We start from the raw sequence: 26286 nt of genomic DNA, 5'->3' as shown, positions 1-26286 counted from the left end.
CGGAAGCCAAAAAGGAGGGAGTAAAAGACCCTGGGGCAGCAGCGTGCAGGCCCGCGTAGTCGGCATCTGTGGCGGTCCGGAAGAGGTGCCCACACATGAAAGGTGAAACTTCGGCTGTGAGAAACTAGAATCTCGAGTTCCCGGGCGCCTGGGGCCTCAGACACCACCCTGGAAAACACACGCCCTATAGACCGGCTGCTCCGCACGACCGACGGCCTGGGCGATGCACCTGACCACACCGGGGACCGGGAGGCTCCGCAGGGAAGGGACAGTGGAAAGGACAAGAGAAGCACGGAGGAGATGCGGAGGGAGGGAGACAGGGAAGGCAGACGCTCGAGTCAATGCAAGTCGAGTCCCAAGTCCGGAGAAGACAGCAGTGCACCAGGCAGAGGGGAATCCTTGCCCTCGTGGTGTGGCTCCCAAGATCACTGCGTAGACGCGGCTGCCCCGGGCCGAGGACGCGGCCGAAGAAGCCCTACTTTCCACGCACGCCGACTCCGGTCCCTGAAGTCACTTCTCCGACGCCGGGCGCCGGTGGCGGCAGGGGAGACCACCTGGCCCGACGTGGACCTCCTCCCGGAACCCCCGGCCCAAGGACGGTCCCCTTGGTGCTCACCGAATCCTTTAATGAGCTCGGTGAAGACCCCGGGGTCGCTTTCCATGAGACACCACTCCCCGGCATTGCTCGTCATGGCCCCGGCCACACGCCGCCCCACTCCACCTCGCGCTCTCCGAAGCCCCCAAGCACCAGCTGCCACCACCGACCGGCCGCGGACCTCAGCAAAACCCGCCGCCGAGCGTCAACCCCACGTCACCCCGCCTACTTCCCGACAGCCTCCGGGCGCCGTCACCTGCCGCGCGACGGAGCGCAGAAAGACGCTCTAGCCACCCAGGAGACGTCGACACGCCTCCTCCACCTCCTCCCCCTCCTCCTCCTCCTCGGCCTCTCAGGATCCGTAGAACGCCCTCCGCCGGGCGGGAGAAGGGGCGGGGCCTCGGAGCGCCGAAGGGAGGCACATCCGGGACCCTTGGCCCTCCGGAGCTGGGGCGGGGCGATGGGAGGGGCGGGGCTAGGAAAGGGGCGGGGCTCGCTCCGACCTGGACCTGGAGCTGTCCTCGCCCTTTCTGGCCGCCGCCTCTTCCCCGCGCTGCGCAGGGCTTCTCCTTTAGGCGCCGCGGGACCAGAGCGTCGGCTTCCAGGCACAGGTAGGTGGGTCGCTGGAGGCCTACTGTGGGGCGGGGAACCGGCTTGTGTGCGGTCCGAGCGGTCCTGGGCACTCGAGGTCGAGCCGGTGCGCACTCTCTTCCCACCGGCATCCCAGCAGCAGAGGCCAGTCAAAGCCTTCGCCGCCGCTGTGCCCTCGCTCCCGCCCCGCAGCAGGACCGATTCCCCGTCGGGACATTGCGGGCCTGGCCCGGTTGCACCGGAGGGTGGGGTCTTGGGGAACCCGGGACGACTCTGCTGCTTGCAAAGCTCCTGGCGGGCGGGCGGGCGGGCGTGCCAAGGCCCCTTTTCACTTTCTCCCCCCCCCCCCTCCTCCTGCGGCTTTGGTACAGAGGCGTTGTCTCGGATACGGGTTTGGGAAGGAGCTTTGTGGGGAAGACGGAAAGCGAATTTCTCTTAGAGGAATAATAAACGATTTGTTTATTAATTGCCCTAAAAGTCCAAAGGAATGAGAGACTTGTGTATCAGGATTCAGTGCCTTACGGAGAAATGAGCTTTTTCCTCCCCTCTTAATATAGTGCATTACTTTAAAAACACTTGAAATGGTTCTGATGAATTAAAGCAAAAATGGCTACTTTCGATTAATACTTCTCATTCTTAGGACTCCTACAGAGTGTCGTAGTGTTACAATAGTTTTAAAGAGTATAATTTTTCAGCATTTCTTAAAAGCATGTTCCAAGGAAGGTTTTTGGCTTCCAGAGGAAAAAACAGTGTTCAGAGCATACTACCATGGTGACATCTTGCCACAGTGCGCAATACTTTTTAATTGCCCCGCGCTTGAGACACTTATTTGCATTACCTTTGTGTATGGTATTCCTATTTGAACTGTGGTCCTAGTTTTTGTAATGTAGTATAACTTCATAAGTGTAAATTACTCTTAGCTTCCATTTTAAAAGAAACTGCATATTTGTTTGACTTCTCAGGGTAAAAAAAAAGCATTTTCAAATAACAGATGATTCAGAGATACTGATTTCATAGATGTGTAGATTGAAAGAAAATACAGGAATATTTATATTAGTAATTGTAGCACGACTCTTAAAGGGTCTTATTAATAAAAACAAACCCAGAGCCAGTTATTGGGATGAATGCTGGAAGATCAGAGAAGCAGAACAAGCCACAGTTTCCTTGCCTCACCAGTTCCTCAGCTGAACTGCTGCTAAAAGCCTAAAAACTTAACAGCCTCTAGTTCTTGGTCCTCACGGCCTTATATACCTTTCTGCTTCCTGCCATCACTTCCTGGGATTAAAGGCGTGTGTCACCGTGCCTGGCTGTTTCCAGTGTGGCTCTGAACTCACAGAAATCCAGACAGATCTCTGCCTTCGGAATACTAGGATTAAAGGTGTGTGTGCCACCAGTTTCTGGCCTCTATATCTAGTGGCTGTTCTGTTCTCTGACCCCAGATAAGTTTATTAGGGTGCACAGTATATTGGGGGACACAGTATCACCACAAGTAATGGTAAAAATATATATTGTAATTTGGATGATTACAATATATTACACCAGTATTTTTACCAGTGTCTACCTATTTTATATTCTAAGTTCAGAAGAGATTGGGCAACATATAGAACAACCTTATACCTAAGATCAAGTGTAGAACACTCAAAATGTTGTTTTTTTTAAGTTAATGTCTCTCAAAGCTTTAATTTATAGTTTTTTATTGTTAAAAATTTTTAATTCATTTTACATACTAATTTATAGAGATTTAATAAAACTTCAACTGGTATAAATTTTTGAGACTGTTGTGTTTAAAAAGGTCAGAACAATTGAAAGAAGAATTAACTTTATTCTTGCTGACTTAGATACACTTGATTATTATAGGAGTAGATTGCCAGATAACTAGACTTTGATTTGCCTCCCTGCCCAGCTGCTTTCTAAACCACTGGATCGGAGCTTAAGTTTTGAGGAAGGAGACACTGTCGTTGAAGAAAGAAGAAATTAAGCTACTGTTAGTTAATGGGAATCTTGAACCTGTTTTTGAGGCTCAGAATGAGTCACTTCATTAGTATTACTAAGATACTCCCAGCAGTTGGTACATTCCAAGGGATTTTGAAACTATCAGGAACCACTGCATCACCATGTCGTTTAACATTGCCAGTTTTAAAGTAATCAGTATTTCAGTACTGAATGACAAAAAGGAGACTATATAGCTTGAAATATACTGCCATTCAATTCTCTATATTTAAATTTTTTTATCCTGATATCTATGGAAATAAAGAGTGCTGTGGGTGACCTAGTCACCAACACAGCAAGATGCAGTTCCAAGATGCCGGCTCTACAGCCTGAGGGAGTTCTCTTCAGAGACCTAAGCTCAGATGTAGCTGGTGCCCCCTGACTTCCATTGCAGAGGATAGTTTCCAGATGAGTCGGTCTGAAGCCAGGCTGGTCGTTGTAGTTCATAGGCATCATAGCTAGGTAGGACCGTTAGCTGCTTCCCTCTCTTGGAAGCTTGCATGGTACCTTCTGGTACCCTGAAAACTAGTCCTCGGGGAGGAGGCTTGCAGGTCAGGTCCATTTGGAGCCCTCTTGGTCAAGTGTCTGAAATACATGATGTCTTCAGCCATAAGGAAGGACTTAACCTTCCTGCTCTGGGAGGCAGCTATAGGCAACAGCAATAGCCTATAATTTTGGGGGAATCTCTTAGACAACCCCGACCAACAAGTCAAAAGGGGACTTCTCATACCTAGTGTTGGGGTTTTTATTAGGTGGTCTCTGGATCTTGGGGAAAGCATTGTCAGCCCAGGTAGCCAGATGTCATTTAAACTATGTCTACACTGACTTATATGTAATTTTAGGTAAATAGATAATATGATTCCTTATGACTTTTTCAGACATCCATACTGTTATTTTACCCCCCCTTCCTTCCTTTCCTTCTTCTGTAGTGACCTCCCTCCCCACTTCTAATTAGAGTCCCTATCACCATCACCCTGTTTCACATTTAGGTCTTGGATCTGTTTGGATTTAGTTGTACAAGGTGATGCAGGTCTAACTTGATTCTTCTGCACGTGAACATCTAGTTTTCACAGCATCCTTTGATTTTATTTTTGCTCAGGATTGTTTTGGCTGTCAAGGGTCTTAATCAGTCCATCAGCCCTTACACACACACACAGCTTCTTTCTAGGAATTTTCTTTCCTTTCACAACATCTAATGTCACCAAACACACATGCGCGCACACACACACACACACACACACACCACACACACACACAGAAAAAAGATACTCAGAAAGACAGGTTAGAATATGGGCATAACGATGACTCTTGGGTTTTGTAATAGTAACTGTATGGGTGATTGTTGTAGCTTTTAAATTTATATTACTCAGAAGGCATAGTTTATAATTAGATTTAAAGATTAAGTAAATGAAGCTTAAAATGAAAAATAAGCTAGTTTGCTCATTGCTTTTTAAAGAAATTCCTTTTGTGAATAAAATTGTGGAGTGGTTGATGAGGTACATTTTTCAGTTTTATTGATGAGAATTGAGTTACTGGTAAGTTTAAAAATCAAAGGTTACAAATGTATAAGATATATATCTTGACCTTAAGGATTGGCCGTTAGCTGTTTTAATGCTCTTCTTAAGGTAGGTCTCAGCAAGCAAAGTATCATTCTTTGAAGGGAGTCTTGAAATGTTTTGGTCAGTTGTAAAAGCTTTTGACTCTCTGCCAGTGAGAGATGTCAGCTGGATTTAGAGGAGCTGGGGACTCCTTTCCTTTATTGTCCTTGTAATTTTCCTTTCCGTGCCTTTCTATCGTCCCTCTGTCTGTTCTGCTGCTTCACATTGTACCCTGGAAAGTATAGTCAGAGAAGCATATGAAAGTCTGTTTATGCTGAAAGAATACTGGAGGAGCACATCTCTTTGGCTGTCTTTGGCATAATAAGCAAAGGGAAGAGTTCACTGGTAAATTACTTCTTGTGTCAAAAGATGAAACTACAACAAATTTAAAAATATTACCTGTCTTTTATTTATAATTCTAGAATTGGTCAATACCTTATTCTATAAGACATAGTAGTCTCATTGCACACTGGCAAAGCAGGGATCTTTATCATAGAAAACTGCCTGGTTAGCATCAGTTACTTTTTTTATAAGAATCAAATTAGGAGGGACTTCCTTGTTGACTCAGATAGATTAGCGGTTCCTATTTTGGGGGCGGTCTTTTGGAGGATCTGTCTAGTGCCTTAAATTTTTGGTTTGATCCTGTAGCATCTAACTTGCAATCACGATGTAATCACTATGTTCTGGTTTGGTCTAGTCTGTTGAAGACTAGTGCAGACTTCAGAATGAGATGATGCCTCCTCATAAATTGTATTTCCATTTAAAGTGGTAGAAGTGAGTTTGGTGACAACTGTAATCACAGGACATGAGAGGCCAACGCAAGAGGGTTACATGCTCCAGGCCAGCCTGGTCCGGGAGACCGCAGGAAAACCTAACAGAGAAATACTGTTCTCTGTTGACATTTTGCCCAGTTCTTATTACTTTGCTTCTTGATTGTATTTCCTACATATAAAACATTTATAGCTAGGTGGTGGTGGTGCACGCCTTTAATCCCAGCAATCAGGAGGCAGAGGCAGGCAGATCTCTGAGTTTGAGACCAGCCTTGTCTTCCAGTTCTAGGCCAGCCAGGGCTACATAGAGAAACCCTGCCTCAAAAACAAAACAAAACAAAATTTATTAATTTATTGGCAGGATTTATCATAAGGAATTGTAAATTTTTCATCATTTATGGTGAGGCTTTTTCAAAAAAAAGTGAATTACAGAAAAGAAAATCCATTGTGCATTATTTCCATTAAGCACATAACCCCCAAAATCAATTTTGATGCTATTTAGTTTTCCTTTAATGTATATTACTCCTTACTTAGCTTTGATGTTCTAGATGTAGAAGAAAGATTTTAACATAAAACCCAGTCCTTGCTTGCTCTTCTAGGAACCAGTGATGTATAAGAATAAGAAAGATCTCTTTTGAAGTTTGGGCTCAGATCTTTAAATCCCCCCATTTGAACTTTGGGGGAGGAAAACAGAAATAGAAGAATAACGTAATGTTAAATACCATGTCAGTGTTTCTCTGCTAACATGTGTGAATAAGCTGGAATAGACAGGCTGGAGTACCATCACAGTATTTTTGTGAAAGCTAAGAATAGGCTCGTAATGGTAACTACACCGTAAATATCAAATGACAAGAATTTCTACTCGGAGTTATGAGTGAAAGTGGAGTCGCTGGAAATGTTCTTCTGCCTCTTAAAAAAAAATTGGCAAGCTAAATAGAGGACACGATAGTGGTAGAGGCTTTAAGCACCAGGAATTTCAGCCTGTCCTCTGTAACTATAAAGCCTTCCCTAATCCCTCGTGTGGTCACTTTCTCTGTGACCACATGAGCCCTACCCTACACCAGCCCTAACATAAGCAGCTTTGTAAGTTTTATTTGAAATGTTGACTCTGACATTTCCGATGTAAATTCTAAGCACTGTCCCCTTTGTCACGTTCAGAATGGAAGACTGTCCAGTCCCCTCCTGCACTTACCCCTACACCATTGTTTGCTGTGTGGTATCCCAGTTCCCCCAGCTACCTGGCTTCCCCACCTACCTTGTGGCTTTTTCCCCAGACGGGAATTTCTTCATTTCTCATCTCTCTTGAGTTCTCCTTCTTAGCACTTCTTCACCCTCAGAGAGAAGGCGCTTTTGTCGTCCATGAGCCAGTTTCGAACTCAGCACCGTAACCCTTCCGTCCTGTTTCTCTTAGGTGTCTCACTCGCTCAGTTCTCCCCTCTCTCCGCTGTCCATTCTCCAGGCTGACTCTTTCAACATCAGCCTCAGTGTCACACCCCCGGGTGTGACAACAAGAAAGTTTTCTTCTGGCTTGCAGCTTGTGTCCGCCCTTCCTTTATAGCTCACAGCTGTGCTTCTGGGAAGAGAGCAGCTCTGTGGAGTGGCTTGCAGTCTCCTGTTCTCAAGGGACTCAGCCTTCTCCTGGCACTCGACTACACTTGGGTTTGCTGGTTACTTCTGTTTCCCAAGCCACGGCAACAGTCACTCCCCATCATCATTTTACTTAGATGATGGACTCCAAGCATTTGACATTGCTAAACATTATTTCCCTGAAACCCTCTGCCCTGTGCTCCCTTTGTGAGGGCAAGTGTTGGAATGGAGACCAGCAATGCACAGTTCTTTAGGGAGCTGACTTTTCTTAGTGTTGGCTATAGTTGCCCCCTTTTGTCCTTATCTGGCCCTCCGAGCTCACACTGACTGACCCACTTGATTAAGTGGACCTACTATATTACACCTTAAAAATTAGTTGTTATTTGTGATCATTATACTACTTCCTTTGAAGAATTGGGATTTCTCTAGATTATAAAAATATATGAGTAGATAATAAAAGTTTTAAATTATAAGCAAGGTCTTACTCTAAGTTGCTGCTAGATGATCACATGTGATTTTGAGGGTTTTGTTTTGTTTTTTCTATTTTCTGCCTTTTCTAATTTTTCTTGACATCTATAGTGATGTTTTACTGGGAAAAACTTACTGAGCTCAAAAGATGTTTTTCAATTAAAAAGTTTCATAACATTTCAGTAAGCAGAGATTTCCTGTCGTTTGCCTTTATAAAGTCGTATTGACTCCATTTATTTGTAATAACATTTTGCCTTTTTGATAGGTCTCCCAGAGGACAAGGAAGATGGAAGAATCTGCAGACCAGCTGCAGCCGCTGACCGAGAGTCAGGTAGCCAACTCTGAGGGCGGATATGTATGGCAGGTCACAGACATGAACCGGCTGCACCGCTTCTTGTGTTTTGGTTCTGAAGGTGGCACCTACTATATCAAAGAACAGAAGCTGGGTCTTGAAAATGCCGAAGCCTTAATCAGACTGATTGAAGATGGCAGAGGAGGCGAAGTGATACAGGAAATCAAGTCCTTTAGTCAGGAAGGCAGGACTGCCAAACAAGAGCCTTTGCTGTTTGCCCTTGCCATCTGTTCCCAGTGTTCGGACATAAAGACAAAGCAGGCAGCCTTTAAAGCTGTGCCTGAGGTCTGTCGCATTCCAACCCACCTCTTCACCTTCATCCAGTTCAAGAAGGACCTGAAGGAAAGCATGAGGTGCGGCATGTGGGGTCGTGCTCTCCGGAAGGCCGTGGCAGACTGGTATAATGAGAAGGGTGGCATGGCCATTGCTCTGGCCGTTACGAAGTATAAACAGAGAAATGGCTGGTCTCACAAAGACCTCTTAAGACTGTCACATCTTAAACCTTCCAGCGAAGGTAAGCATACGCTTTTCCTAAAGGGTAGCAAGACATAGTGATTAATAAGTAGCAAAATTTCATTTCATTTTCTAGAGTTAGCTTTCACTCACCAACCATAATGCTGTTTAATTAATCCAGACATATTTAAAACCAGCTTGAAACTAAAGACCTGCCACAGGTCATCTTGACATTGATAATCAAAGTTTGAACATGCTGATTTTATACTTTGAGTTATTAATACTTAGGTTTTAATTTCCCTTCTAAGAAAGATTAGTAATTATGGTGATATTTTATTTGTACTGAAATGTGATTTTATTTGTATGTTAATAAATAAAGTTGCCTAGGGGTCAGAGCTAATAGCAAGCCATAGCAGAAGCCGGGCAGTGGTGGCACACACCTTTAATCCCAATCACATGACAGGCAGATCTCTGTGTGTTCAAGGATACAGCCAGCATGGAGACACACACCTTTAATCTCAATACCAACCATAGAAGACCTGGAGGTCTGTATAGACAGGCAGTGATGAGGAGGTCATGTGGTTGGGTTTACAACCAATGAGAAGGCAGAACAGAAAGTCAATAAAAAGACAGATACATAGGAAGTAGGTCTCTTGCTGAGGGGAAGGACAGCAGTGGCAGGAAGGGTAAGAAGGCAGTTTTAAGTCTCAGCTCTCAGCTACTGCTCTGACCTCTTGGGCTTTTAACTCTGCATTTGGTTCTATGTTTCTTATTTAATAAGACTGTTACATCTACAAGTAATTACTGTAATTGCAACTAACTTTTCAAGTCCCTTTCCACAGGTACTTTCATACGTTAGTATCCCAAATGTTTAGTTGAGCATAGCCTTCCAGATCCATGACAGGCAGATTTTAGCAAGAGAGGGGAAGAATGGAAATAGAGCAGTGCAGTTTTGCTGTCTGCCACCTGCTGTCAAGAAGATGTATGCTTACTAACCCTGAACCTTGTCCATACTGCACTCACAGACATAGTCACTGGTGAGCATTCTAGACAACTGGTCCCATTTTAGGATGTAAACTATTAACCTGTCAATCGGTCATGATTCCTATTAACGGCTGGGTTATCTGTAGCAAGTATTCAGTGTCCAGCTGGCTTTAAATCCATCTGACTTCATTCATCAACATTATGTTTTGTGAATAAAAGCAGTTGGCATGGGTATTGGGACCAAAACCCAGGTCCTCTGTAAAAAGCAAGTTTTTACACTCTTAACCACTGAGCCACCTCTCCAGCCACTTCCTCAATTTTTCCCTAGATTTGAAAAACCCATTTCCATCCTAAAATCACACACACATGAGATACATGTGGTTTTTTTCCTTAAACATACCTTTTTTACTTTTTAATCTGATCTAATATAGAGTGGATGTCATTTTACTCTGTGTTTTGACACTGGGGCAGTACAGAGCAAGCACTTCCGTGTAGAAAGACCCCTGATTATTAGTGATAAGGAACCGATTAGTCTCTGAACAGGAGATATTGTACGGGCTTCCTTTTCGTGGTCTATAAAGTCAGGACTAGAAGATGTTCCCTAAACTCACTTCCACGTGAAATTTTCTTTCTAAGTTGCTGAGGGCAAAGCTCATATTCAAGTTTTGTTGATAACAGCAACATCATAGACGATCCCTAGGTGAAAAGAAATTTAAACAAACTCTGAACAATATTAGAGTAATATATATATATGTTAATGTATTAACTAAAATGTGTATTTATAACAGACAAAACAAGTCAAAGTATAATTCTGTTAATCAAGGATTTATCATGTACCTGTGGATTTAAGGAGTTTTTATTTTTATTGGAAAAACAGCATAGAGGGCGTTTTTATGTGAAGCATTTAAGACAGCTTTGTCTTAAATCTGTAATGTGGTAGCAAGTTACAATACTGTAGAAATTCCTGCATCTTAGTATTAACTTTTGGTCGAATTATCTAAATTAGAGTTCAAAAATACCACATAGGCTGGCTCAGTTTTACTTAGGGATATATTTCATTTAGCCTATAAAAATATTTTAAGAAAAAAAATTAAGTTTTGTCAGTATATTAAAAAATCAGAAGACTTCATATAAAAATTTATGTTCTGACCTGCCTTCAGATCAGCTGACCATGCTGGGGTTGAACCTGAGGCCTCATACATGGTAGGCAAGTATTCTATAAAGCACTGAGCTATATCCCCAACCTTTTATTATTTTTCATTACTTATTCATTCCAGGATTAGACCTAAGCTATACACATACAAGATAAATTCTCTGTCACTGAGCTAATATATCTCTCACCCTCTAAACTTTTTTATTTTGAAGCAAGGTCTCACTAAATTGCCCAGGCTGGCCTTGAACTCAAGATCCTCCTGCCTCATTCTCTAAGGAGCTAAAATTAGAGGCCTATGCACAGAGACTCAAGACTTCTTGAAAGTCCTTTTTTTCTAGGCGGGGGCTGCAGGGGAGACAGCACTAAACCAGTGCATGTCAGTTGATGCTCTCTGGCCACCACAGTCCTGACAGTTTTTAGATCACCATGACCTGTTTCTATATTGTCACCTGAATTTGTTAATCTCTACCCTTTACAGATTTGGAGATTAAGAGGTAAAAAGGTTACAGTTTATCAGAAATGTGCATTAAGGAATGAAAAAAGATACTTCCTGTTGGAGTAGTTTAGACCAAGAGTGAGCCCAAATTTGAATTCTCCACTTCTCTCTCTCTCTGTCTTCCTTCGGTCTGCAGTTGGTGGTCTATGCCCTATCTGTTGTCTGTCTGTAGTTTGTCACTAATCTGTTCCTGTTGCCTGTCCTGACAAAGGGCTTTGCTCTGTGTTTATTGAACAGCACAGAAAACATGGTCTGGGAAAGGCATAAGGGATACTTTTCTGTCAGAATCTTTAACAAAGTTTACAAGGGAAGAAGTTACTTTACTGAACCACACAGACCAAAATAGCTCTTAAAACCAGCATGGATGTTATCAACCTATATCCAAATATCGCTTCCAACATTTTGAGATATTTGTTGTTTTAAGTTGCTTTTAACTTATGTAATTACCACAACACACACACACACACACACACACACACACACACACACACACACACACACACACACACATAAATAGTGTGGGTCAGGGGCATGGAGGAGTACATACTTTAAGATTTGCTTAAGTTGTAAAAGCTGATTATATGGGAAATCCAAGGCATAGTAAAGTTGGTTACATTGTTTTCTTAAGGCAGGTTGAATTTAAAACAGCTAAGTACACAGTAGGATAACAGGGTTGTAGTTTTGTTTTTTTGTTTGTTTGTTTCTCTTTTTGTTTTAACTCTTTGTGGGCCCTCCACCCAGCTCTCAAATAAATACACATGGAGGCATATTCTTTCTTATAAATGCCCCACCTTAGCTTGACTTGTTTCTAGCCAGCTTTTCTTAAATTATCCCATCTACCTTTTGCTTCTGGGCTTTTACCTTTCTCTATTTCTGTGTATCTTTTCTTTACTTCTTATTCCGTGTCTGGCTGTGTGGCTGGGTGGCTGGCCCCTTCTTTTCTTGCTCCTCAATCTTCCATCCTCTCAGATTTCTCCTCCCATTTATTCTTTCTGCCTGCCAGCCCCGCCTATCTTTTTCTGCCAAGCTATTGACCATTCAGCTCCTTGTTAGACCAATCAGGTGTTTTAGACAGGCAAGGTAACACAGCTTCACGGAGTTAAACAAATGCAACATAAAAGAATGCAGCACATCTTTGCATCATTAAACAGATATCCACAGCATAAACGAATGTAACACATCTTAAATTAATATTCCATAACAGCAGGTTGAGTACGTAGTTTTAAATGATCCCAAGGCATTTTCAGTTGGTTTCAAGGTCTGACAAAATTCAGTCTCTTCAAAGGCAAGAAGTGTTTTCAGCAAAAGATATTACCAGAAGCAAATTATAGGCTACCACATAGATTTTCTCACTCCAAGTCTCTTTTTACTGTTAAAAAAAAAATTGTAAAAAGAATGTACAAGTTATTTTCCTTTTTTAAAATATTGGGCTTGTAATAATTTCTGTTGTTAAACAATTTAATTTCCTGTTTCCAGTTAATCACTACTGTTCATAAATCCACATTTATTCAGAAGCATAGGACAAATCAGTATGAAAATCATTGGAATAGATCTGTACTCTGAATGAGGTTATGGACATGAAGTAGACACTACCTACAAAGTTTATAATTTCAGTATCTCAAAAGTACCTCTGTAGTACAGTTAGCTTAAACTATAGGCAGATTCTCCCACCACCACATATTTAGACAGTAATGGTGTGTTTAAAAACAAAACATAAAACTCACTTCGTTTGCTTAAATATGCTTATGTGGCAGAACATAACACCCCACTTGAGGGAGTCAGCTCCTGTCTTTAGTTAAGCTGATCGTGTCCATTCTATTTTCACTAATCCTACTTGCCTTTTCAATTCTTCATCTTGTTAAAGGACTTGCTATTGTGACCAAATATATTACAAAGGGCTGGAAAGAGGTCCATGAACTGTATAAAGAAAAAGCACTTTCTGTGGAGACTGAAAAACTGTTAAAGTATCTGGAGGCTGTGGAGAAAGTGAAGCGTACAAAAGATGAGCTGGAAGTCATTCATCTAATTGAAGAACACCAGTTAGTCAGGGAACATCTGCTCACAAATCACTTGAAGTCTAAAGAGGTGAGTAAGTTCCTTTGAAAAGAGAAGCCTCAGGCTCTAGACCCTGGGTTCAGTCCCCAGCCCCTCCAATACAAGAGAAGGGGCTAGGGAGATGACTCAGTGTTTACAGCACTTGATGGACAAGCAAGAGGACCAACCAGTGTTCATATGGCAGCTGAGAACCCAGAGATGGGATCCCAGAGCAAGGAACTAGCAAGACTAGCCTAATCGCTTATCAAGGAGCTCTGGGTTTGACAGAGAGACCCTGCCTCAAAAAGAAAAGTGAGAAGCTAGTAAGGATTCCCAGCATCAACATCAGGCCTTTTCACACACACACACACACACACACACACACACACACACACACACACAGAATCCAAACATAACTTTAAAGTGATATTTATTAAAAATATTCAACGTTGCTGGGCGGCCTTTAGTCCCAGCACTCGGGAGGCAGAGGTAGGTAGATCTCTGTGAGTTTGAGGCCAGCCTGGTCTACAATGCAAATTCCAGGACAGCCAGAGGAGCTGTTACACAGAGAAACCCTATCTCAAAAAAACAAAAAAGAAAGAAACAAACAAAAAGCTACCTTAAAAATTTAAGGAGCTCTATATTTTCTCCACAAAACCTTCAGTTTCTTATTTGATAAGCCTTTGATCCGTTGATTTGCATTCTGGAAGTACTTGAAAGCCTAAGTTAGCGCTTTACAGAATATATTGCTAATATGGTTGATTCAGCTATGTCACACTGACTCAGTTCCCCTCAATTCTTTACATTTCTAGCTGTGCTATTCACCTTCTATGGTTCCTTCCTTCCCTGCAGGTATGGAAGGCTTTGTTACAAGAAATGCCTCTGACTGCACTGCTGAGGAATCTGGGAAAGATGACTGCTAATTCAGTGCTTGAACCAGGAAACTCTGAAGTTGCTCTAGTGTGTGAAAAGCTGTGCAATGAAAAACTGCTCAAAAAGGTATGTGTGGCCCATGACTTGGTTAGCTAAAGAAGTTGGCTCTCAGGAGAACTAAGACGTCTCTCATGACAAGTTGTATTTAATTCTTAAATCTAAGTTTAATATTTGTTCTTTCTTGATTAAGTGTCTTTATTACCTCTAGTAATATAAAACTCTGAAGACTCATAATTGTTATTCTTACTTGAAATTGGCAACTACCTCCTGTCTGTCTTGTTTCCAGGCTCGTATACATCCATTTCATGTTCTAATTGCGTTAGAAACCTACAGAACAGGCCATGGGCTCAGAGGAAAACTGAAGTGGACTCCAGATAAAGAAATTTTGCAAGCATTAGATGCTGCATTTTATAAAACATTTAAGGTAATAGTTTTATTTTGTTTATTTAAAAAACAGACTGAGGGATTAATATATTTTGTAAAAATACATTTTAATGGTAATATTAATAGTTTAGCCAGTTTAAAGTATATATGCATGGGTTTTTCTTAATTGGTATGAAGGTGGCTGCAAAATTGATGTTGTGAGTTTATCAGTAATTCTTGGTACTCTGAGCAGTAGCATTTGAATACTTTTGAAAGTCATATTGATAAATTACTGAATTTGAGAATTTGCATTTCTCTGGGTTCCTTCAACTTAGTACTGTTTTTTAATTCCATTGCTAATTGGGAGCTAAGTCTCATCAATCTGGTAATCAGGCTTTCAAAATGGAAATCAGAGCTATAAGTTAAAATATTTTTTATTTCAAAATTTTCTGGATATACCACAGAACTTAACATCCAGATTGAGTAGCAAATTAAGAGGGTTATGCATAATCACCAGGTGACATCCCTGACTCACATGATCGTGTCAGTTGATACAGAAAAACCATTTGACAAAATCTAACAGTAACAACCAAAATAAAAGTCCAGAAATCATTTAATAAAATAGAAATTGACTTCCTCACCTTGATCAAGCTTATATTTAGAAAAAAATTCATAGATATAATCATACTCAAATAAAACATCAAAAGCTTTTCCTTAAGATCAAGAATAAGGTTGGCTACTTTTCCCACTTCAATGCCACTTAGTACAGAAAGTTGTGGTAATTTTATAAGAAAAAAGCCTCACGTAGCATGTTCATTATTCTATGTAGAAAACCCTAAGTAATTTACACATAAACCATGTTAGAGTTAAGCAAATTCAACAGACTTATGGGTTATAAAGCAATGCATTACACACACACACACACACACACACACACACACACACACACACACACTCATTAAATGAGCTAGGCTTGGTATACGGATCTGTAATCCTAACACTTGGGTAGTGGAAGCAGCAGTCAGAAGGTTAGAGCCACCTTTCCACAACACAGCAAGTTCAAGGCCACCTGGGCTACCTGAGACTATTTAAAAGAGCAGTAGAGGAGAGACAGGAATAAATAGAAGAGTGTGCAACAGTCACACACTGTAAAGTATAAAATATCACCAAAGAATAAGGGCTGATGGGAAGCCATCACGCTCGTCCGTTAGAAGAGTGTGAAGAGACTAGCAACCCAAAGCAGCCTGCAGATATCAAAGTCCCAATGGTACGTTTGCAGAAAATGAAAAATCCATGTAAAGTTCTGACTCCGAGTAATCACAACAGTCGGGAAAAGCAAATTTGCAGGATCCATACGTCTGGATTTCACAACTCCATTACAATGCAGCAGTAACCACAGCACTGTACTACTCTTGAAAGGACAGGCATAAAGACAGAGGAATAAAACAAGAGTCTGGAACAGACAGACACATTTGGACAGTTGTTGTTTAAGGACTTCAGAGTTAGTTAATTCAGAAAGGACAGTTTCCAAAAATGTTCCTGTAAAAACTGCACATTTACATACGGAAGGAGCAAAATGGATCGGTATCTTACAGCATATTCAAAAAAAAATATTTCAAAAGAGATCAGTGGCCTAAATCTAGGAGCTAAAAATGAAAACTAAAAAGAATAATAAAGCACAGGTGACAACAACTAAATAAATTGAACTGCGAAATTTGTAGCCAGGCAGTGGTGGCGCACGCCTTCAATCCCCAGCACTTGTAGGCAGAGGCAGGCAGATCTCTGTGTTTGGGACCAACCTGGTCTACAGAATGAGTTCCAGGACAGCCAGGGTTATACAGAAGAACCCTGTGTCAAGGGGAAAAAAAAGGAAAAGAAACTTGTGTGCCTCATAGAGTGTTATGAAGAAAGTGGGAAAAGAACTGCATAATGGGAGAAAATATTTGCAGATTGTGTATCTGAAAAGGGTTTAATATCTATAAGCCCTGTAGTTCAATAGTACAAGTCATTTTAAAAATAGGAAAAGTGCGTGAATATATAGTTTTTCAGAATTATATAATTGGCCAATAAGTACATAAAAGATGCTCAATATGATTACCCAGATCAAAAGCACAATGAGATGCCACTTTGTACCTAATTGATAGCTGTTAGCAGAAAAGTAACAGGTTTTGGGATATGGAAAAATTGGAACCCTTTTGTATTGTCTATCAGTGACAATCTAAAATGTTGCAGCCAGTGAAAATGAGGATCAAATGTTAAACATTTAGTGCTCAGCATACTGCACATGTCTATAAATCTCCACTACATTGGGCATGGTGGGACTAAGGCAGGGGGGTCACTGTGAGTTCAGAGTCCAGCTTGGACTACATAGTAAGGGTGAAGCCAGTCAGCCTCCATAAACAACATCCTGTCTGAAAAAGAAACATCGAAAACAAAACATAAAAAGTAAAGTAAAACTACCAAACTGCCGGGAGTGGATGCCTTTTCCAGCATTGGAGAGGCAGAGTCAGGCAGACCTCTGAGTTAAGGGCCAGCTTGATCCACATAGCAAGTTCCAAGACAGCCAAAGCTATATAGAAAGACCGTGTCTCAAAAAAAAAAAAAAGGAAGGAAAGAAAGAAAGAAAGAAAAAAATCTACAATACCATCAAGAATTCAGCCTCTATGTACCCCAGAAGACTAAAAGGAGGTACTTGACCTTGAACTTGTACACTAGTGACCATCCCAGCATTACTCAAGGAACCAAAAGGTACCCAGGTGTGTTCTGTGACTGCATTGTGAAGTACACACTGTAGAGCCAGAAGGTACAAGGCTGCTCAAGGTGAATGCAGAAGCTTAAGGGTGCTGCTTAAGTGGATTGTGATAATGAGAGCATCTGGATATAGAGGCAGTGCTTACAAGCTGTAAATATATACTTAATGCCGCCGAATTATACTTTTAAAAATGGCTAAACAGTAAACGTTGTTATTTATCATTTACCACAGTATAAATAAATAAATAAACCTTAGAAGTTCCCATTTTACTTCATTAAGAAAAGTTTTAAAAACTAGGACCTTAAAAAAAAAAAAACTAGGACCTTAGCTTCTTTAAGTAAAATTAAACGGATTACATTGTTTTCTTCATTTTACCAATTAATAACAGAATTTTAAAAATACTAGTCACTTTACTTACATATCAAAAAACCAGACCTTTCCTCTGAGAGCCTTTTGAATGAAAGATAAAGAAATAAGATTTTTTTTTTTTTGGAAGCTTAATCTACTTACAGCCTCTGACTTTTTCATGACCATCTTGTTTCTTTTTAGACGGTCGAGCCGACTGGGAAGCGTTTCTTGCTAGCTGTTGATGTCAGTGCATCTATGAACCAGAGAGTTCTGGGTAGTATACTCAATGCTAGTACTGTTGCTGCAGCAATGTGCATGGTGAGATCCCTAAAATGTGTTTAAAGTAAAACTGTAAAGGGGGAGAGATGGCTCAGCAGTTACGAGCACTGGCTGCTCTTTCAAAGGATCCAGGTTCAATTCCCAGCACCCACGTAGCAGCTCACAACTGTAACTACAAGCATCCGACACCCTCACAACAGACATACATTCAGACAAAACACCAATGCACATAAAATAAAACAAAAACAAAACAAATAAGAATTAGTTTTTCACTTATTTTGCCATTTCACTTATGTAACATTTACCATTTTATATCTAAAGATAAGTTTATAATGCAAAGTTTTAGTTATACTGAAAATGCACGTGTTGAACTGCCAGATTCTGTAGCAAGACTCAATGGTACTAATATTTGCAAAAATAGATGATGAGTAGAAAGATGGCTAGAAAAAAATATGCTTAGCGGGACAGTAGTGTTGCACGCCTTTAATCTCAGCACTTGGGAGGCAGAGGCAGGCAGATCTCTGTGAGTTCAAGGCTAGCTAGTTCCAGAACAGCCAAGGCTGCATAGAGAAACCCTATTTTGGGGGCCGGGGTGGGGGTAGAAGGAGTGGGGGTGGAGAAAGAAAGAAAGAAATGCTTAAAAGCTCAAGAAACTAGTGATGGGCATTAGGAAGGTTCAGTTCTCGACCATGCTTCCATCACCACGTAGTAAGGTAGCCTTTACTTCTGTGCCTTTATTCCTAATTTAGTAAAAAGAGAAGCATGTGTTTGTTTATTCGACTCAGAGAGTGCTGTAAATACCAGTTGCTCAGAGATTTTTTGAGTCATGCTTTTAATTTGTTTTCCTTCATTGATTGCATTGGCTCTTGGGGAGGCAGACCCACAGAGGATAACTTATAGGAGTCATTCTGTCTTCCACCCTGTGGATTCCAGGGATTGAGTTCTTGGCCAGTACCTTTGCCCACTGAGCCATCTCACCAGCCATGAACAGTGCTGTGACTATATTCTGGAACACAAAAACAAGTTTCAGGATAATAAGCACCACAGTATTCCTTTCAGAAATAAAGTGGTTTTTTTTTTCTAATTTTTTTTTAAGATATTTATTTATTATGTATACAACATTCTGCCTCCATGTATGCCTGCATGCCAGAAGAGGGCACCAGATCTCATCATAGATGGTTGTGAGCCACCATGTGGTTGCTGGGAATTGAACTCAGGACCTCTGGAAGAACAGCCAGTGTTCTTAATCTCTGAGCCATCTCTCCAGCCCCCAGAGATAAAGTTTTAAAAGCCTTTAAGAGACTAATTATTTCAGTATGCTGAAAATTATAACCATTGCATTTTACAGGTGGTCACGAGAACAGAAAAAGAGTCTTCAGTGGTTGCTTTTGCATGTGATATGGTACCGTTTCCTGTGACTACAGACATGACCTTACAGCAGGTTTTAACGGCTATGAATAAAGTAAGACACTGTTTTATTAACATGTCCTGTAACTTTTTTACTTGGGGCATGCGTAATATCTGTAGGAAGGAATTGTTCTAACTTCTCATAGCAAGCACAATAGAAAATATATATGTGCAGGCATGGCGAAGCCTCGATACTGGTTTTACATAAAATGGTGCTCTAAAAAGTAGGGCTTTTATGTATTCATTTCAGACATCTGCTGGACAATGCTACTTCTTTTTTTTTTTTTTTCTGCGCTAGGTCCCAGCTGGTAGCACCGATTGCTCTCTTCCAATGATCTGGGCCCAGAAGACAAACACAGCTGCCGATGTCTTCATTGTATTCACCGATAATGAGACCTTTGCCGGACAGGTGCATCCTGCTGTTGCCCTGAGGGAGTACCGACAGGTAAAACACAAACCTGTTTCACACCACACAATACTCCATTCCCTTGGAGTATGTTCTCTTCGTTTGTGTAGAAACCCAGTGTCAGGTGGGCTCAGCAGTACTTGAAATAAAAAAGTCGGGACAACACATACATAACCCAGTTCCGGTGCTAAATGTTAATAAGAATGTCATTTGGCAGCAGCTTTTGATAATGACCAAATAAGTATTTGACCTCAGCTAATAATTTTAATGATACAAAAATGAAATCATTACTTGTGAGAACTAAAGGCCTACATAAAATCACAGCACGTTTTTCAGTCTGTCTTCTAAACTTAGGGATAGATCTGCTTTGATCCTTCTCCTGGACAGAAGTGTTCTGTTACTGTTCTGTCCATTATGGTAGACACTGGTCGCTAGGCTGTTGAGTGTGAACACGTGGATCACATGACTAGAAGGCTAAGCAGAACTTGCTGTGAAGAACAGTGGTTCTCACAACATAAGTTTTCTACCAGCTGTAGCATCATTTGGTGTTCACATTAAAAATGTAAATCGCGGTGGTGGCGCACGCCTTTAATCCCAGCACTCGGGAGGCAGAGGCAGGCGGATCTCTGTGAGTTCGAGGCCAGCCTGGTCTATAGCACGAGCTTCAGGAAAGGCGCAAAGCTACACAAAGAAACCCTGTCTCGAAAAACCAAAAAAAAAAAAAAAAAATGTAAATCGCAGACCCTGTCAGACATCTCCTGAGACCAACTCTGTGGGTAGGGTTCAGGTTTCTCATGAATGCCTTACTTTTGAGTTCCATAAAGGAGGAAATAGTATTTGGACTAAAAACAGTCTGGATATGTTGTTGGTTGTTTTACTTTTACTTTTTGCCCCTCTGCCCCCCACCAGCTCCCCAATAATCAGACTGAAGCTTATTCTTTCGTATGAATGCCTGGCCTTAGCTTGACTTATTTCTGTCCAGCTTTTTTTAAATTAACCTATCTTTTGCCTCTGGCCTTTTACCTTTCTATATACCATCTACGTCTGTTTACTTCTTACTCCATGGCTTACCATGTAGCTCGGTGGCTGGCCCCTGGAGTCCTCCTCTCCTCCTGCTCCCTGATCTTCTCTTCCCAGATCTCTTCTCCTATTTATTTTCTCTACCCGCCAGCCTTGCCTGTTTCTCCCTCCTGCCTAGCTATTGGCCATTCAGCTCTTTATTAGACCAATCAGGTGTTTTAGACAGTCACAGTAACACAGCTTCACAGAGTTAAACAAATGCAACATAAAAGAATGCAACACATCTTTGCATCATTAAACAAATGTTCCACAGCATAAACAAATAACACATCTTCAACTAATATTCTACAACATGGATATTGGTTCTAAGACTCTTTGGCTAATTGTGGATCTGAACAAATTAGTTCACTAACAAATGTCATAGTAGGTAATGGTACGTACTTTGTAAGGTTGGTACAACAGTTATACCCTGTCTCAAAAACAAATTGGTCATTAGAACTGGGCATGGTGGCTTAGCATGTAATCATAATACTCAAGGTGTGGAGGCAGGGGACTAGAGAGATGGCTCAGTAGCTAAGATCACACTCTGCCCTTGCAAAGGACCTGAGATCATTTCCCAGCACTTATGTTGGATGGTTCATAACTGCCAATAACTCCAGGTCCAGGAGATCTGATTCATCTAGCCTCTGCAGTCACCTGCATCACACACATGCATATTAAAAATAAAGTCTTTAAACAAAAGAGTCTGAGGCAGGAGTTCAAGACTAGCCTGGGCTACACTTATAGTGAGATCTTGTCACAAGAAAGAAAAGTAAGAGAGAGAGAGAAGGGCTGGGGATGTATCTCTGTTGGTATAGTAGTTGTCTACCATGCGTGAGGCCCTAGGCTCAATCTCCAGCACTGCATAAAACCAGGCATGGTGCTACATACCTACAGTCTTAGCATTTGGAAGGAGAGGCACCAGGATCAGAAGTTTGGGTCATCCTCGGCTATATACCAAGTTTGGGGCCAGCCTGGGCTATGTGAAATCCTGTCTCAAAGTTTTATCAAACAAAATCATTAAATATATTTTTCATAGGTTTATTATATATAGTGCCTGACAAAATGAACTTTCATTGATTGTTTCTTCCTTAATATTTAGTTATGTGATTTTAACTACATCTAGAGAGACTGGGATTATAGCTCAGTAGGTCAGTGGTAGACTTCTTATCTAGTATACTCAAGGTCCTGGTTTGGTCCATAGCACAAAGGATAGCTAGGAAGAAGAAAGAAACAGAGATGGGAGATGGAGCAGGGAGTCAGGGAGAGAATGGGGGCAGAATTACAGTTCTGGAAGGCAAGATGTATTGTGTATATCAAAACTGTAAGCTAGACTTGGCACATACCTGTAATCCCAGCATTTGGTAGGGTGAACCAGGGTTATGAGTTCTAGGCCAGCACGACAAAAAAAGGTCTTAATTTTGAAGGATTTGTTTGTTTGTTTTTCTTGCATATAATTATATATGTATTTACTTTCCCCTATATTTTTCATACAGAAAATGGATATTCCTGCTAAATTGATTGTTTGTGGGATGACATCAAATGGTTTTACCATCGCAGACCCTGATGATAGAGGCATGTTGGATATGTGCGGCTTTGATACTTCAGCTCTGGATGTAATTCGAAATTTCACGTTGGATATAATTTAACCCTAAGTACCGGAATGACCTGAGGGGTCCACTGCTGCAGTGGACTTCAGTGAAAAGTCACAGCTACTTCCCAGCTAACTGCAGCAGTGAGAAGTGTCAACAGTGTGTGCGTGGTGGAAATGGACTTTGCCAAGAACAGGAAACGAGGGAAGGAAGGAAAAACATGTCGAGCCCAAAGGTGCATGTACTCAGCTAGCTCTTGAGAAGTCTTCAGGACACTGTAGCTTTCTCTATAGCGAACCTCTTTTTGATAGAAACTGTAAAATAGTCACGTTTTCCTCTGGGGAATCACATTTGTACTTAACACAGGGGACATCCTAACGTGTAAGTAGCCTCCCACGTCACTTTTTGGGAAGTGCTTGTTTTCTTAAATGTTTTCACTGGAAAAGGACAGTTTTGATAATGTCCAAATACTCTGAGGTGCACTAGACCGTGTGACTGTGATGGAAGTGGGCCTCACGAAGTAAACCTTCATACCAGGGGTTAAAAATACAAAGACACTCGGGAAAGCCAAATTATGATGAGTTTTACAAATTCAGAGTTTTCTAAGATCATACAAACAACAGCTTTCTTATTCAGCGAAAAAGATGTTTTATTTCAGGTGTTTTATTTGTACTTGTTAGAATTTGTTACCATTTGGTCAAAACATGATGGAAGTCCCTAAGGGACTTGTTGAGTTTGTGTAGGCTGAGGAATTTGCTTTGTATCCTTGTAGTTACTGCCATAAGTGGAGACATACTTAATGATTCCCTCTGAGCAACAACAGTGTTTCATGCACTTAATGCTTTCCTGTTTTCATATTTGTCATGAAAACAAAATGTTTCCCATACTTAAGTCCCCTCCATCCATAATCCTGATAAGTATAACAATTAAAATCTCAACTGTAAAGACATAGCTTTTCCCATACCCCTAAAATACCTTTAACTAATTTTTATATTTTTCTAATATTAAGTTTATCTGTAGTCTTTTATATTTTTGTCCACTATTCATCTTGTGTCTAATTTCTTTTTTGATAGAAATATAGAAAGCATAGAAATAATAAAGCAAGCTAGATCCTTCAAGTTCAAAGGCAATTTTAAAGTAGGCAACTATCAACCAGTCAGTCCATGTAGGAAATTTAAAAACACGTTTTGTACAAACTAAACTTCTTTTTCACCATATTAACATACATTCTTTTCTTGAGCAGACATGTGTTTTCACTGGGGAGTTTAGCGTGAAAATAGCCTATTGAAAGGCCAGTAGCTTTTCCCTTGATTTTGTAATGGTATCTAAGGTAGTTTATATTAAAACTTTAATTTTTTATGTATTCTTTAAATATTAAAGGTTTACTAGGGACTTAAAAAGCCCTCTCACTTTATATGAAAAGTCAAAAACTAGTAAGTGTAGGTTATATAACTTTATATGTGTGTAGGGGGTGAAGTTTTTTATTTGGGGAAGAAAGGGTCTTTGCTATTGTGAGGATTTGTGTACATATTTTCTTCTCTTTCCCAAGAAAACTAGGCTCTGAGAATAAGAAAATGTCCCCTTGAGGTAGATTTGACATATTAATGAGGTTGATATGTAGCTATTCTTTCAAGACAGTAACAATTCTTCAGTGTTATTAGCAAAGAGAGCATCACCTCCCACTCAACACCATCGCTTCTGATGCTATTCTGGCTTTAGTGCGGTCACATGTGGTTTCACATCTTTCCTCCTGATACACTCAAGTTTCATATTCAAATTGAATTTAAGGTTCAAAACCCTAAGAATTACATGAGAGCTACTGACTTCTTTAAACCCATGGTCTAGGTTTTAATATGATGTAACTTATATGAAATGTTACAGGGAATATTATATAAGTGCTTATTTCTTTTACTTCTCTGCTGTTTAGCTAGTGCTTTTAGGCAAGCAGAGTATGTCTAGGAGCAAACATTTACTCCGTCAAGGAAATCAGATTAGCGGTGACTCTTCAACAGCATTTAGGTAGGCCTAATAAATAGGTTAAGAGTGAAGACAGAAGCCAGGTGTGGTGACACAAGCCTTAGTCCTAGGCCTGGGGAGGCAGGGGCAGGTAGATCTCTAAGTTAGAGGCCAGCCCACTGTACTTAGCAAGTTCCAAGCCAGTGAGGGCTAAGTAGTGAGACCCTGTCTCAAAAAAAAGTTTTAAGAAAGAAAAAAGGAAAACAAAGGAAGGCCCCTCTGAAAGCAATTTTATCTTCAAATCACAGAGTGGAAAAAAATCTTAGAGGGTTGTTTGTTTGTTTGTTTGTTTGTTTGTTTGTTTGTTTGAGACAGGGTCTCTCTGCATAGTCCTGGCTGTCCTGAAGCTCGCTCTGTAGACCAGGCTGGCCTCGAACTCACAGAGATTCTCCTGCCTCTGCCTCCCAAGTGCTAGGGTTAAAGGCGTACGCCACCATGCCCAGCCTAATGTTGGATGATTTTGGAGAGGGGCGGCCTAGAAGGGTTTGCCTCTCTGCTTACCATTCTAGCTTTTCCTTTCTCATACATGGGAGCACATTGATTTAGCAAGAGGGACAGGAGAATTATGCAAAACTTTTACCTTATTTAGACATTAGGAATTGATAATATGCATGATTGCTTTAGGAAATTGTGAATATGTATGGTTTTTTTATTTGGAATAACTCTCAAACACAATTATGTCTTAACAGCCTATGTTGCTATATAATATAGCTCCATAGAAAGGCTTTTTTTTTTTTTAACCTCATTAAGCATAGGATATACTCAAGTGATAAACAAGTCTTATTTTCCAGATTACCACCAGGGTTACTCTTAAGTAAATAGTATGAAAAAATACTGCTTTAAAAAACAATCTTAAGAAAAATAAACTTTATTTTCTAGATACTATGTAAATATTTCCAGGACTTAGTTGTTATTAATAAAACAGAGCAGTAGTCTTTTCATCTCACCGTTTTTTATTAGTAGAAATTCCGCTTATTGAAACTATTACTTAGTAATTGTTCTAAGAGTGTTAAGAATCTGCTAGTGAGTAGAATGTACCTCACCCTGTGGAGCCTCTCTTATTTTCTTCCACGTGCTGTGACATTACAGACAACCTGTTTAACAAATGTGGTAAAATTTTACTCTCCTACATATCAACATATCTTATTCTTAGATCATAGAAGAGCCAGTAGCTTAATATTTACTTAAAATTGAAACCAGAAAGGAGGCCTTCCAATACTAGTTCAGACTTCATTTTTCATTATAAATACCAAGATGTCACTATTCTCTGATAAAGAAAAAGAAGCAATGTACCCCAAGAAGAAATGAAAGCAAAGCTCAAAATCAAAGTAACACCATGCTGTCACTAACAAGCACTTGCTGTATTAACCTATTTGAATCACAAGTCTGCAATTGACAATACACCATTGCCAGGTTGTTTCTCACTTTTCTAAACTGTGAAAAAAAACAAACCATACCAGTGTAAATTTGAGAATATACCAATTAAGAACCATCTTTAGAAGCACAGAAAAGGTACATCTAAGCAAGAAATGAAGGCTAAATCATTGTGAGTCCTTGGAGTTATTTTCTTGTGACCTCAAGATCTTGTCCCAGGGCAGGCAAGATGTTTTTGTGAGTAAAGACACTTGCCACCAAGCCTGATGAATTGTGCTCAGTCCCTGGACCCCACATGGTAGGAGGAGAGAAACAATTCCTGCAAGTTGTCGTCTGACCACATGCATGCCATGGCATTCGTACATGTGCATGTGTGTGTAAAAGTGGAGAGGGAAAAAAAAGATACTGCAACAGATTTGGTGGCTGTGTGGTATGCTTGTGGTAAAGGTAACTCCAAATGAGAAAACTAGTCTTGGATTCAGTTGGTTTTGTTAAGGTACACATTGTCGTCCTCTTGGAGAAATGTCATACATCCATAAGGAAGGATCAGAAGAGATGAGAGTTTCTGCAGTGAAATGAGCCAGTATTAACTCTGAATTGACTTTGTTTTCCTGATACTTGCTCCCTAATCTCTTAGTTCGTGGAGGATTATTTCATGTACATTTTTCTCCTTTGCAAGTCTCCTCA

The 26286-nt window shown here is 40.7% G+C and overlaps 2 protein-coding genes across 6 annotated transcripts in view; one reads left to right on the top strand and one right to left on the bottom strand.

The window, feature by feature from the left end:
• The window catches only part of Uchl5 (ubiquitin C-terminal hydrolase L5), a 35817-nt gene extending 34988 nt beyond the window's left edge, over positions 1–829 (bottom strand). For 2 of the 4 annotated variants that reach the window (XR_008217917.1, XM_052737118.1), the window contains exon 1: positions 617–829. Coding sequence is in view for 3 of the 4 variants with exons in the window: in XM_052737118.1 (XP_052593078.1) it covers positions 617–692 (76 nt within the window). In the remaining variant the exon portion in view is untranslated. The remainder of the gene's footprint in view (positions 1–616) is intronic. The other 2 variants (XM_052737116.1, XM_052737117.1) reach the window with 1 other exon arrangement.
• Positions 830–1068: 239 nt separating this feature from the next.
• Positions 1069–24987, top strand: Ro60 (Ro60, Y RNA binding protein). Of its 2 annotated transcripts, XM_052737113.1 has the most exons (10): positions 1069–1206; positions 2474–2564; positions 7864–8464; positions 12901–13121; positions 13923–14069; positions 14290–14427; positions 17668–17784; positions 19094–19207; positions 19451–19597; positions 22114–24987. In XM_052737113.1, the coding sequence occupies exons 3-10, from the start codon at positions 7885–7887 to the stop codon at positions 22264–22266; spliced, it is 1617 nt and encodes a 538-aa protein (XP_052593073.1). In that variant the 5' UTR covers positions 1069–1206; positions 2474–2564; positions 7864–7884; the 3' UTR covers positions 22267–24987. The 2 variants fall into 2 exon arrangements, with proteins under 2 accessions (XP_052593073.1, XP_052593074.1); XM_052737114.1 differs by lacking the exon at positions 2474–2564.
• The last annotated feature ends 1299 nt before the right edge of the window (positions 24988–26286 follow it).

The sequence above is a fragment of the Peromyscus californicus genome, unplaced genomic scaffold, assembly GCF_007827085.1.
Source record: "Peromyscus californicus insignis strain IS unplaced genomic scaffold, ASM782708v3 Scaffold_14__1_contigs__length_90479793_seg_2, whole genome shotgun sequence".
Lineage (NCBI taxonomy): Eukaryota > Metazoa > Chordata > Mammalia > Rodentia > Cricetidae > Peromyscus > Peromyscus californicus.
The sequence above is the reverse complement of the archived record's forward strand: the minus strand, read 5'-3'. Positions and strand labels throughout refer to the sequence as shown.